The sequence below is a fragment of the Rhinatrema bivittatum genome, chromosome 2 (genome assembly GCF_901001135.1).
Source record: "Rhinatrema bivittatum chromosome 2, aRhiBiv1.1, whole genome shotgun sequence".
Lineage (NCBI taxonomy): Eukaryota > Metazoa > Chordata > Amphibia > Gymnophiona > Rhinatrematidae > Rhinatrema > Rhinatrema bivittatum.
In genome coordinates, this window is record NC_042616.1 from 352,862,884 (window position 1) to 352,876,793 (window position 13,910).

Below are 13,910 nucleotides of genomic sequence, written 5' to 3' on the forward strand. Positions count from 1 at the left end.
CAGACTTGACAGGGCTAGCATGGAGCGATCAGGATCATGGAACTCTGATCCTGCTGCAACTTCTGGAGCGTCTTAGACATGAGCGGAAAGGGCAGGTAAGCGTACAGCAACCTCATGCCCCAGTGGATCGAAAAGGCATCCGCTAAAGACCCCCTGACTCTCTTCCCAAGGGAGTAGAAGCAGTGCACTTTTCTGCTTTTCATGAAGGCAAACAGATCTATTTCCAGGGCCCACCAGTAGCGGAAGATGCGGTTCGCTACCTCTTGACTGAGGGACCATTCGTGGGGCCTGAACGTCTGACTCAAGGCGTAAGCCAGAATGCTGTCCACCCTCGGGAGGTACACGGCCCAGAGTGTGATGCCGTTCTCAATAGCCCACGACCAGACATGGGCTGCCTCCTGGTAGAGGGGAAACGGCTCCATCTCTCCCTGCTTGTTCAGGTACCACAAGCCACCTGATTGTCCATCTGAACCAGAACTTACCTTGTTCACGAGTTGTTCTCGGAACACCCACAGGGCATAGCAGACCGCTCTAACTCCAAGACTGATATGCAGCTGTGACTCCTTAACCTACCAGAACCCTTGGGTGCGGTAACACAGAACATGGGCTCCCCACCCCGCCTGAGAAGCATCGGTGGTCAGCGTGGCTTGGGGTTGAGCATTCCAGGAGAGGCAACACCGCTCTAGGTTCGAGGGAATTGTCCGCCACCGAAGGGACTTCTGTAATCTTGTTGTGACTATAATTTGAGCACGTAGGTCCTACATCATCTGATACCATTGAGAGAACAGTGTCCACTGCACCCTGCGTATATGTAGCCGAGCAAATGGGGTAACAAGTACTGCTGCTGCCATATGGCCCAGCAGCTGGAGGAACTGATGAGCGGAGACCTGGAGGCAGTTGGAAACGTGCTGGGCAAGAGCTGCTAAGGCCTCTGCCCTATCCCAAGGCAGAAAAGCCTTCACCTGGACAGTGTCCAGGGGTGCCCCCAAAGAAGTCCAGCTGTAAGGATGGCTGGAGATGGGATTTGGGATAGTTGATCAAGAATTCCAGAGCCTCCAAGCTGTCGATTGTGAGGCGCATGGCCCTATGAGCCCCCTGCCAGGAGGTGTCCCCCTTGAGCCAATCGTCGAGGTAGGGGAAAACATGAATCCCCTGCCTCCAGAGATGGACCCCAACAACTGCCAGACATTTGGTGAAAACTCAGGGCACAGATGCCAGGCCAAAGGGCAGAACGCAATAGGGATAGTGCTGGCTGTCGACCAGGAATCTTAGGTACTGCCGATCCCCTTTAAAAATGGGGATACGGGCGTATGCTTCTTTTAGATCAAGGGAGCAGAGTCAGTCTCCCACTTTGAGGAGGGGAATTAGGGTGCCTAGTGAAACCATTTTGAACTTTTCCCTCACCAAGAAACTGTTTAGAGCTCTCAGGTCCAGGACAGGCCTGAGGCCACCTATCTTCTTAGGGATGAGAAAATACCTGGAGTAGAATCCCTCGCCCCATTGGCTGGGTGGGACAGGTTCGACCGTCTGAGCGGAAACTAGAGCGGAGAGCTCCACTCAAAGTATTTGTGCGTCCCTTGCACCCCTCCACTGAGGACACGGAAGGGAGCGGGTTAGAAGTCGCTGGAAATGCAGTTGATAACCTTTAACGATGGATAGGTCCCAAGTGTCCAATGTGATCGAGATCCATTGATCTGAGAAAAGCTGGAGACGACCGCTGACCGGGGTCTCAAGGAGAAGGCTGGCTCATGCTTCTTTTTTTTTAAATTTTTTATTTAATGATATTATTACATTTAACAATCAATATAACCTTGACTGAACAGGAAAAGTATTAGCCATGCCACAAATATCATTGTTATAATAAAGCAAATATATATTCTAACATAATTATTGGCTAGAATCGTAGTTCTCAAGAAGGGAGGATCCAATACTCATGAGAGCTAAATCATACTATAACAATTATTAAAGAAAATAGTAGTTGGACTTACAACTTAATTAAATAGAACTATTCAGTTTACAGAGGTGAAGGTACATCAGGACCAATTATTTCTGTATTGGGAGTCACTATATCTGATATAAATTTTAACAATTGAGATGGAGTGTAAAATATATAATTAACTTCCTGGTACCTTATATAACATTTACATGGGAATTATAACTTGAATTTTGCTCCTATATTTAATACCAGAGATCTCATTAACAAAAATTGCTTCCTTCTTTCCTGTGTTTTCTTCGCTACATCAGGAAAAATTTGAACTTTCATTTGAAGAAATATTTCTTTTATATTCCTAAAAAACATTTTCATTACTAGATCCCTATCTAAATCCAACAGGAAAGAAACAATGTTGCAGGTTGAGCCATATTTATATCTGATGTTTCAAGTAACTCTGTTATATTTAGAGGAGAAAGTGCTTGGAATTCTTGGCCTTCAGCGGGTTTTACTTTCAAGGGTGTCACATAATGAATTTTTGTTAACGGAGGCATTATCTGATCAGAAAACTTCAATATTTCTTGTGCATATTTCACCCACATATCTCTTGCTGAAACCAAAGGAACTCTAGGAAAATTAATCAGTCTCAAAGTTTTCCCTCGAGCTTGATTTTCCATGTTCTCAAGCCTTTTATCTAATAATTGATTTTCTTTAATCAGATTTAAATACAAGTCTTTTAAATTCCCTATGTTCTGTTGTGCTGAATCCATTACATGTTGTTGTTTAATCTTTTCCTCTTGTAAGACTTTAACTTGTTTGTCCAAGTCCTCCAGTTTAGATACAACTGGATTTAGCTGAAGAAAAATATTTTCGTTTAAAACTACTAAAGTCTCCCAGATAGTACCCAGAGTTATATCAGAGGGTCTCACCAATGGTATAAGACTTCTTCGTAATTCCATTTCTTACTTTTCTGCGTTGATATTCCTTGATGTTAACTTCTCTCCTCGCGCTGAATTCCGCCAGGGTCGTCCGATAGCCTCGGGCTCCACCGCGGCGTCAGCTGATAACTCTCCCCCCGCACATCTGGGGTTGGTGATATCATCAGGTCACGACGGAGTCGACTCCCGATGAGCCTCCTTGACCACCGCAGGGATCACTGGTGGCGTTCTAATTACCGGGGACATCGATGTCTCTAGGTCCTGGAGCAGTTCCGCTGTATCGGGGCTCTCCTGAACCAACTCCTGCAGACGTCCTCCCAGTTTGGTAGGTCTAAACACCACATGGGCGTCCATCGGTCCAGCTTTTGGGGTTCCCAGAGGGTTCTCTATCGATTCCCTCTCTTTAGCCCTTCTTTTCCGGACCAAATGCGGCATTTTGCAGAAGAAAAAAGGTTTCCAGACCACAAGTGAGTAGCGACGCTTCTGTGTGCAGCTACATCGCCATCTTGGATCTGGCTCATGCTTCTTGGCTGCCAGTCAAAACCCAGTGGCAGGATTCTGCGGTGAGGTTGTAGGTGCCCAAGGTGGCCTCGTCTTGGAGACAGGCCTTTGATCCCTGGACCTCGGAGCGGGCGGGCAATATTTACAAGGACGATAAAAAGGCCGTTTGGGATACTGCTGTGGGGCCTTCCTGGTAGGTTGGGTGTCAGAAGTACTAGCTGACAATTGCTGAAGGGTCTCCTGGTAGTCCTTCAGCTGAGCCACAGCCTCCTTAATCCTGTCTCCAAACAGTTTCTTCCACATACATGGCAAGTCAGCCAGGTGGTCCTGGACCTCAGGGCGCAAGTCGGAAGCCCGTAGCCATGCCATACGTCGGGTACCAATGCCCACTGTAGCAGACCTCATGGTTGTCTCAAAGACCTCGTAAGCTGAACGGACCCTCATGTTTATCACACTCCAGGCTCTGCTGGACAAGAGACTGAAAGTCCTCTTGGAATTGCTGCAGCAGACGCTCGCTAAATTCCAGGGCCCGTTTCCATAGGTTCTGGGAATATTGTCCCATGTAAAGTTGGTAGCAGGCTATGCGGGCAATTATTATGGTGCCCTGAAACACTCAGCACCCCAACGCGTCAAGAGCTTTATGGTCATGCCCTGGAGGAGCCGAGGCATGGGTACGAACCCGCAGCCTTTTTTTTTTAGGGCCGACTCCATGACTGACTGGTGGGGAGATTGACAGCGGTCAAACCCAGTGGACGGCTGGACTAAGTATACCACTTCCGTCTTTCTATTAATTGGCGGCATTGACTTGGATGTTCCCATAGATGGGTCACCAGCTCCTTGAAAATATCATGGACTGGTACCACCACCACCTCCTTCAGGGCATCCATGAATTGCAGGATTTCAAGCATTTTGTGCCTGGAGTCCTGCTCTGTTAACAACTGGAAGGACAGACTCCACCATGGCCTTGACAAACCCTGCAAAGGAAAGATTCCCAGGAGGAGATCGCCATCGCTCCTCCAGGAGACAGTGTTCAGAAGGTAAATCACCCTCCCAGGTCATAGGGAGCTTCTCTCAAACTGCGACCCTATGGGGTTGGGGGGGGGGGGGGGAGTCGAATGCCTATCGGTGTGCATGGCCTGGTTCTCGAGGGCATGGAAGGGGTGCCGGAGGCACTGGGGGGGCCTCAGGATCTGATGGCGTCTGTGGGAATGGGGACACCAAAGAATTAGTGGAACCAAACCAGATGGCCCTGGGAGAGCTGGTAGGTGCAGTGGCACTGCGTGTCTCCAGGCTGCCATCGAGCCTGATGGCCCTTCCTTATCGGAGGAGTCACTCTCCGGTATGGGGGCCGGTGGCAGTGGTGCTCTCAGTGGCTGCGGAAGGACTTGGGGCACTGGAGCCAGCTGCGTTGGTAGTATACTGAGCAGCATGTCGAGCCGCTCCAGCAATGGCACAAGCACCGGTGGAGCAGGGTCTTGAGGTGGAGGAGGTACTTGGAGAAACGTAGGCTCTAGGCCCTGCAGGGCCTGGCCGACCACCAATCACACATGCCTCTCTAGCTCCTCCTCAAAGGCCGGTGAGGAAAGAACCGCTGAGAAGGAGCTGGCAGAATCTGAATATCCTCCCGGTGTAAGGGGAGCCGAGCCCTCCACCAGTGTTGGTGGAGGCAGATTGGAAGCATCAGTGGAGTCGGAGGGAATGTCTCCTCCGCCCTCAACTGCTTCGTGGGAGACACTGAGGATGATGCCTTCTCACAGTCTGATTTGGAGGAAGAAGATTATCGATGCCGATGGTTTTTATATCATTCCCAATGAGCACTGCAGTCCTTGCTAGATAGCGATGGCGACGTCGAGAAACCTGACCAGGAACGGGATGACAGGGACAACGGACAGTCCCCTGTGTTGAGCTCAGGACGAGGCAAGACAGGGGGTGGAGAGCCCGAAGGAGTAGGAGCTTAGGGCTCTTTCCCAAGCGGGCTGGAAGTCCCCGACACAGAGGATGGTTCCCACTGCTTGGAACCGAAAAGTTTCTCCATTTTGTCGAGGCGGGCCCAATGACCCTTGAGGGTCATCTGGGCACAGAGATCGCAGACATGGACATCATGAGAAGACCTCAGGCAAAGGACACAGACCTCATAGGCAATGGGGGCATCAGTGGAAGCTAGTTGATACCATGGGGAAAAAAAAAGCATGGCAGACTGTCAATGGCTGGCAGTCACCGAGAGGAGAAGCCGTTGGGAATCGACCACAAAGACATGAAGGACTTACAGCTCGTTGCCCGGGAAGGGTGAGGGACTCTATGCAACGCGTGGAAGAAAAGAATGCTTAAACTAGCTAAAAAGGCCAAAAGAAGCGCAAGGCCAAAGAAGAGACTGAACAGGGACCCCGCGTGGACATGTGGCTAGCTGCATGCTGGGCATACTCAAGTTTGCCTGTCAAAATTTCTAAAAACTTTGACAAAGGTTTTCCATGCTGGGCTCCATCCGATTATGTCACCCATGTGTGAGGACTACCTTCCTGCTTGTCCTTGGAGAGGTAACAGTTGCCTTCAGAGAAGGATTGATACAAACTGCTATGACTGTTGCATATCCTCCAGTGTAAAGGGAACTGAGCCCTCCACCGGTGTCGGTGGAGGCAGATTGGAAGCTAGCTTTTTCCAACATATATCTTGCCTGTTTTTAAAATCAATTTTATTTGTTTTTTCTCCAGTAACAGGGAAAGTCCTATGAGCAAGGAAATATAAGTGACTTCCCCAAGTTTACTCAGAGTAAATATCTGATCTTCTGAGTCACTGTTCCCTTTTAATATGTTCCCATCTAATATGCAATGTTTCCCTTTCTCCCAATATATGTTATGTTTTGTTGTATTCTGTTCAACTGACCCTATGTATGTCCATAATGTACCCTGTCCTAAATGTAGGAAGGGTGCTTAACAATGCAGCTAAATAAATAAATTAATAGCTTTAAATTCATCTCAAGACTTTCCAGATTATAGTTCCACATCCAACCTTCTCATTACATCTATTTCCTTTTTTGAGAGAGATAAGAAATTGGGCCCCAATATTATATAATTCATGCATTAAAAACTTACCCAAAAGCAGCAAGGAAGACGCAGTCATCGTGCAAAATATTTGCTACTTTTTCAAAGGTTCTGTAGTTGTCTGAATCTTTGTGTTCAAAATATCCAATGATATTTCTTTTACTGCGCTGTAAAACAATGCAAGCACGTATGCCTTTTAATTTTGACTATCAAAAGTTTTTCTAATTTTTCTTGCATGAAAATATTCACTATTTTTAATTTACCCCTCACAATCAAAGACGTTATATATTCAGCAGCTGCTACCCATCTGGTTTAGAACGTGTGATCCTACTAAAGGGCCTTCTCAGTGAAAATCTTTTTTTTTAATTGAAATTTCTATTGAAAAAATAGAAATTTTCATTCAATGCATACATAAAATAAAGAAAAACAATACAAACTAAAATGAATGATTTACCAGCAGGATAATGTAGAGACAACTATACATAAGAAACGATGACTTAAACAATACGTTCACCTGCAATTTACCTAATTAAAACCTAAAGTAGGTGGAAAATAAATCAGAAACCATGCAGTTACTAAATATTATTTCAAAAGAAACTCCATTACTACAAGAACTCCCAGTCTCCAATCCCAAACTGTGAAAATTTTCTGCCATGAATTGTTACAACCAAACAGCAAAGATTAAACTTTCCTTTTTTGCTGGAGACCATAACAATGTTTCCATCAAAAAGTTAAACAGATTTAAAAAGTTACAAAGACAAGGCCATAGAAAGGGATGAGTGAGAAGAGTGACATTAACATGCTTTTTCTGGGGGCCGGACATCAGCACACCAAGCGACTGCAGCAGAATGAGTTATGTGCAGTTGTGTCATCAGAAAAGAACTAACTGGCTGTCTCAAAGCAACTGGCACGAATTTTGTAGGTGGGCACCCCTGTCACCACACCCCGACTGCCATCAGAGGAGGATCCCTCCCATACCGCACTACTGGTTACTCCAGCAGCAGGCCTGAAGAAAAATATAACTATCAATTTTTCAAATTATGAAATGCATCAATGCAAACTCAGCTGTCAGAGCTATTTTTTAAGTCTTCATCAATACTATTCAATTCCTGAAGAGAAAATTGCTGATAGCATATTTTATACATACATAAAGAGGGATGGAAAAATCCCATGTGAATGGTTACCTAGTCAACTAAAATTTCTTGGCTGATTCCCATTTATTATAATCCCTTTTAGTCTGCACTGAAGAGGATTTGCCAGTGCAGTCCCCTGCTGAGCTCTATTGGTATACCCAGTAGGGCAAGTGGGAGAGAAGAGCAAGGTGGTATAGGATCACTGGAGGAGAAGAGTATACCAGTATGGCCCCATTGAGCCACCAGATTAGAAAAGGCAGCTGGGGATTGATGCGGACTTTGAAAAATTGCCAGAATTATGGTTAATGGGGATAAATGGAGCCTTCCAGAGAGAGAGAGAGAGAGAGAGAGAGAGACTGGAGAGAAAAGCTGTTGGATGAAAAATTGTCCCATATACTTTTGGTCCAGGTAAACTGGCAGAGGGGCTCCTGTTTTTCACATTGCAATTTGTTATCCAGGCTATCTATAACGCTTGTCTGCCAAACTTTCTTGGGCTTCTTTTGCTTTTTCTAGTTCCCTGTGGACTTGGGTGTGCAAGTTGCTCAGATTATTTACCCAGTCAGCAGGCCTCCCCTAAATGAAAACATGGATGAAAGCCTTGGTTAGCAAAGAATGGTGATGTAGAGGAGTGTTCCAAGTTATTGTAGATGAACTAGGAAGTAGTTGCACCCAGTTTGTTTGAGTAGCTGCAAACAAAATGCAGGTACTATTCCAGGGCTTGGTTTGGGCATTCTGTTTGCCCATTAGACTATGGATGGTAGGCTGATGACAAGTGATGTTTAATACCTCAAGAGCCTGGTGTCCTCTTCTTCCAGAACCATGCCACAAATTGCAAATCTCAGTAATAAAGTCCAGAGAAATCCATTGCCAGGGGCTCACTGGTACCAGCTAAGGGGTCATCATGGCATGGGCCTTTGGTGAGGTTGTGAGCGTAGACCTCACATGATGATACATACTCCACGATGTCCAGGCGTCAAATGGGCCACCAAGTCTCGGCTAACCAGCACCTTGGTCTTACGAAGTTCCAAGTGACCTGTCAGAGGAAAATCACAGCACATCTGAAGGGCATCCAAGCAAGCAAATCCTTTTGCCCCTTGTAGAGACATCCTTCTCACTCCACTTGCACTTATTTCTTGCTTCTGTTACCTGTTGATATTGAGTCTGGTTGAATTCATATTTCGGCAATTCTGTTCTGATTAGTTCTACAATATCGAGATGTCTGGTGCTCAAAATGAAGATTTCTGGTTGAAGGATCAGAGTAGCTGCTGAGCACTTCTGCAATATATTTTCTTCTCTCTGAGATAGAGCAAATGCTTTGCTATTCTGAGAGCCAGACCAGTTGATCAAAATGATATCAAATTGAAAAAAAAAAAAAGTGACCAGGCAGCTTTGCGGGTGTTAATATTCTACATGGTTCTCACATATTCCAGATTTTTATAGTTGTGTACACTTGGATTCAATGTTGTGTCCTTTCCAGAAAATGCTGCCATTTCTCAAAAGCTGTTTCAGTTGCAAGTAACTCCTTATCATAGATTGAATAACTCAGTTTGGTAGCAGTTAACATCTGAGAGAAGAAAGAAAAGGGTGCAGAAAGTTCCTGGACCCCTTCCTTTGGAATAAAATTGTACCGATGGCCTCGCTGGATGCAACTGCTATACTAGAAATAGTAGATTAGGCTCCGGATGTATCAAGATTGGGACGAAGGTGAACACCTTTTTCAAGCTGCAAAAAGCCAGCTATTGTTCCGAGGCCTATCTGAAGGGGATATTCTTTTTTTTTTTTAAATAGGGTCAAATGGGACTGCTATTTTAGAAAACCTCTACATAAGCCATCAATAAAATTTGTTGAACCCCAAGAAACACTACTTTCTTTATTTTTTGGAGCCTGCCAGTCCAGAACGGTGGTGATCTTGTGGAAGTCCATCTGTAAACCCTCTGGGGAAATTACATACCACCAAAACTCTATGGTTCATCTGTATAATTCACATATTGGAGAAATTACTTACCTGATAATTTCCTTTTCCTTAGTGTAGACAGAAGGACTCAGGACCAATGTGCTCCTGATAGCAGTTGAAGATGGAGTCAGATTTCAATCTGACATCAGCACTACATATACCCCTGCAGGAAGCTCTGCTCTTCAGTATTCTCCTCGAAAAGCAATTGTGGATATATGAGTGTTTGAATAACTTGATTAACTTGGTTAACTTGATTAACTTGAACTGGTTGACGTGAATTTTAGCTGGAGACCGCCAGTGCACTCACCGAAAATCGCCGACACCCGGTAACTATGGGTGTCCTAACTAGAGGTAAAGTGTGACTTACCCATGCTTGTCTTGCTCTCGAGGATTGTCACCCGAGGTTTCCATATTCTGAGGCAGCCAGGGGCGGGATACTAAGTCCATCTGTCTACACTAAGGAAAAGGAAATTATCAGGTAAGTAATTTCTCCATTTCCTAGCATGTAGCAGATGGACTCAGGACCAATGGCATGTACAAAAGCTACTCCCGAACCGGGCGGGAGGCTGCCCGTGGCCCACTTAGTACTGCCCTTGCAAATGCTGTGTCCTCCCGGGCCTGAACATCCAGGCGGTAGAACCTCGAGAAGTTGTGAATGGAGGACCCTACAGATCTCGGCGGGTGACAACATCTTGGTTTCTGCCCAGGAAACTTCCTGGGCTCTGGTGGAATGTGCCTTGACTTGTAGAGGTGGAGGCTTGCCTGCCTCTACGTAGGCCGCCTTGATTACTTCTTTGATCCAGTGGGCTATGGTTGCCCGCGAGCCCGCTTCCCCTTGTTTCTTCCCACTGTGAAGGACGAATAGGTGGTTTGTCTTTCGTACGGATTCCGATCTTTCCAGGTATCAGACTAGGAGTCTGCCGACGTTAAGGTGGCGAAGGAGGCATGAGTCTTCCGAGTCATTATGCTTGTCTGGAGATGGCAGTGAGATGGTTTGATTTAGATGGAAATGAGAAACCACCTTTGGAAGAAAGGAGGGTACAGTGCGTAGCTGTATGGATCCCGGTGTGAATCTGAGGAACGGTTCCCGACAGGATAGTCCTTGAAGTTCGGAGATGCAACAAGCTGAACATATTGCCACTAGGAATGCAGTCTTCAAGGTCAGGAGCCGTAGGAACAGACCGCGTGAAGGTCTGAAAGAAGCTCCCGCTAGGAAGTCGAGTACTAGATTGAGATTCCATAGGAGTACCGGCCACTTTAGAGGTGGTCGGATTTGCTTGACCCTCTCAGGAAGCGGGAGACGTCTGGATGGGAAGATATACTGATGCCGCCACTTTGGCTCTGAAGCAGGCCAGCGCGGCCAGTTGAACCTTGATGGAGTTGAGAGACAACCCCTTCTTCAAGCCGTCCTGCAGATATTCCAGGATCATGGGAATTTTGACTGTCTGCGGAAGAATGTCACGGTCTTCACACCAGGCTTCGAATATTCTCCATATTCGTATGTAGGTTAAAGATGTGGGAAAACTGACACCTTGCTCTGAGCGTGCAAATCACTGCCCCCGAGTATCCGCTCTTTTTCAGGCGAGTCCTCTCAATGGCCAGACCGTAAGCGAGAATTGAGTAGGGTCTTCGTGGAGGATCGGTCCTTGCTGAAGCAGGTCCCTGTGTGGAGGTAGACACAGAGGATTCCCCTCCAGAAGTCTTTGCTTGTCTGCATACCACGGCCTTCTTGGCCAGGCCAGGGCCACTAGAAGTACAAGCCCTCTGTGGTGTTCTATCTTGCGGATGATCCTGCCCAGTAGTGGCCATGGAGGAAAGGTGTACAAGCGGGTCTTCCTGTGGTGAGGTCTGGCCGTGGGCGTCGATCCCCTGGGATTGTGGTTCTTGTCTGCGGCTGAAGAACTTGGGCGTTGGACCGGGTTGCCAGAAGGTCCATGGATGGAGTTCCCCAACGGTCTATTATTAACTGGAAGGCTGTGGGTGACAGTCTCCACTCCCCTGGGTGTAGACTTTCCCTGCTGAGGTAATCCGCAGCGATGTTGTCTTTTCCCACGATGTGGATGGCTGAGATCCCTTGTAGGTTTGCTTCCGCCCACGCCATTAGGGGGTCTATTTCCAGGGACACCTGTTGGCTTCTGGTTCCTCCCTGTTGATTGATGTAGGCCACTGTTGTGGCGTTGTCCGACATGACTGACAAATTTGCCCCGGAGTCTGTGACTGAAGCGTAGGCAGGCTAATCTGACTGCCTGGGCTTCCAGACGGTTGATGTTCCATCCCGACTCTTCCTTGTCCCATTGTCCCTGGGCCGTCCGTTCCTGACAGTGGGCTCCCCACCCTCGTAGGCTCGCATCCGTGGAGAGTAAGACCCAGGTCGGTGGGGATAGCCTCATTCCCTTGCTCATGTGGTTTTCTTGTAGCCACCATAGGAGCTGGATCTGTACCTCCGCCGGTAACTGGAGGCAGACTGTATAGTCCTGGGACATCGGGTTCCATCGTGATAGTAGCAAACGTAGTGGTCGCATGTGGGCCCTTGCCCATAGTACGACTTCTAGGGCTGATGTCATGAGTCCGAGGACTTGGAGGTAGTCCCATACCGTGGGGCGAGCAACATTCAACAGTTTTCTCAACTGGTCCATCAATTTCCTTCTCCTTGTAGGGGGAAGAATGACCTTGCCCTGTTGGGTGTTAAACCGGACTCCCAGGTATTCTAGAGATTGTGAGGGCTGCAGGCAGCTCTTGGTTGCATTGACGACCCATCCGAGGTTCTCCAGGAGATTTTTGACTCTGGTGGTCGTCTGATGACTTTCTTCTGGAGATTTTGCCCTGATCAGCCAATCGCCCAGATATGGCTGAATGAGGATTCCTTTTTTCCTCAGTGTCGCCGCCACTACGACCATGATTTTGGTGAATGTGACAGGGGCTGTAGCTAGCCCGAAGGGTAGCTCTTGGAACTGGTAGTGATGGTCCAGGATCATGAAGCGTAGGAAGCGCTGATGATCGTGGTTGACCGGGATGTGCAGATAGGCTTCTGACAGGTCCAGGGAGGTCAGAAATTCTCTCGGCTCTACCGCCCTTATGACCGAGCATAGGGTTTCCATGAGGAAGTGTGGAACCCTCAGGTAGCGGTTGACCGACTTGAGGTCCAGTATGGACCGGTATGTTCCCTCTTTCTTGGGAACGATAAAATAGATGGAATAGTGTCCAGAATTTCATTGGTGCGCAGGCACCAGTGTTATAGCCTTTAAGGCGAGCAATTTGGTCAGTGTGGTTTCCACTGCCGTCCTCTTGGAGGGGGAATGGCAGGGAGATTTCACAAATTTGTCTGGAGAGATGCTGTGGAAGTCCAGAAAGTATCCTTCTCGAATGATGGTTAGGACCCACTTGTCTGACGTTATCTCAACCCATCTTTGGTAGTATCTGGCAAGCCTGCCCCCTATGGCTTCTTCCTGTTGATTCTCATTGTGGGGTGTGGTTGGGGCCTGGGCCTGAGCCAGCACCCCTCGTGTTGTGTTTGTTCCGAAAGGACTGGCCCCTGCCTGCGGGGCGAGGTGCTTAGTATGTATTCTTGTACAGTCTGAAACGTGGTGATCCTCTGCCCCTGGATGTTCGGGGAGAGGGGCATTGGCTTCTCTTGATCTTGTCCTCCGGTAACCGAGGTACTGGGGATTCGCCCCATTTGTCAGCTACCTTCTCCAGTTCGCTTCGGAGCAGGAGGGTTCCTTTAAATGGCATTCTCATGAGTTTCGTCTTAGAAGTTGCGTCAGCTGACCAGCTTCGGAGCCAGAGTTGCCTTCTGGCTGCCACAATGGATGAGACGCCCCTGGCTGAAGTGCGCACCAGGTCGGAGGTCACATCTGTGAGGAAGGATATTGCTGGTTCTAATGTTTCGATGGGCGTGGTTGTGTTCCTGGTCTGTGACAAGTATGCGCGTGTCACTACGGCACAGCAGGCAGCGATCTGAAGTGACATAGCTGCTGCCTGAAATGACTGTTTAAGGATGGACTACTGACGTCTGTCTTGGGCATCCTTGAGTGCCATTCCTCCTTCGACTGGAATGGTGGTACGCTTTGTGACTGCCAGACCGTGGCGTCCACTTTGGGAAACACCAGGAGATCTTTTGGCTGAGGGTTCCAGTGGATATAGGGCTTCTAGGGCCCATCCCTCCCTTGAAACCGGCCTCCGGGGCATTCCATTCCAGGTTGATCAGCTGTTGTATGGCTTGCAGTAATGGGAAATGGCGTGAGGCCTGATGGAGCCCGACCAGAAGAGGGTTAATCTTTGGTTCCGCTGAAGCGTTTGTGTCTGGGATGGCCAGCTCCCTCAGGCTCCCGGTCACGAGGTCTGGTAGTTCGTCTTTGGAGAAGAAACGCATCATGGTTTGTTATGGTTCCGCTCCTGGAGGGAATTCCCCTTCCT

At 47.8% G+C, this 13,910-nt stretch overlaps 1 protein-coding gene across 4 annotated transcripts in view; it reads right to left on the reverse strand.

Moving 5' to 3' along the window:
* ERP44 (endoplasmic reticulum protein 44) overlaps window positions 1–13,910 on the reverse strand; it is a 505,107-nt gene that overhangs the window by 228,079 nt on the left and 263,118 nt on the right. For all 4 annotated transcript variants that reach the window (XM_029589904.1, XM_029589906.1, XM_029589905.1 and 1 more), the window contains one exon: window positions 6,459–6,574. In XM_029589904.1, the coding sequence (XP_029445764.1) occupies window positions 6,459–6,574 (116 nt within the window). The remainder of the gene's footprint in view (window positions 1–6,458; window positions 6,575–13,910) is intronic.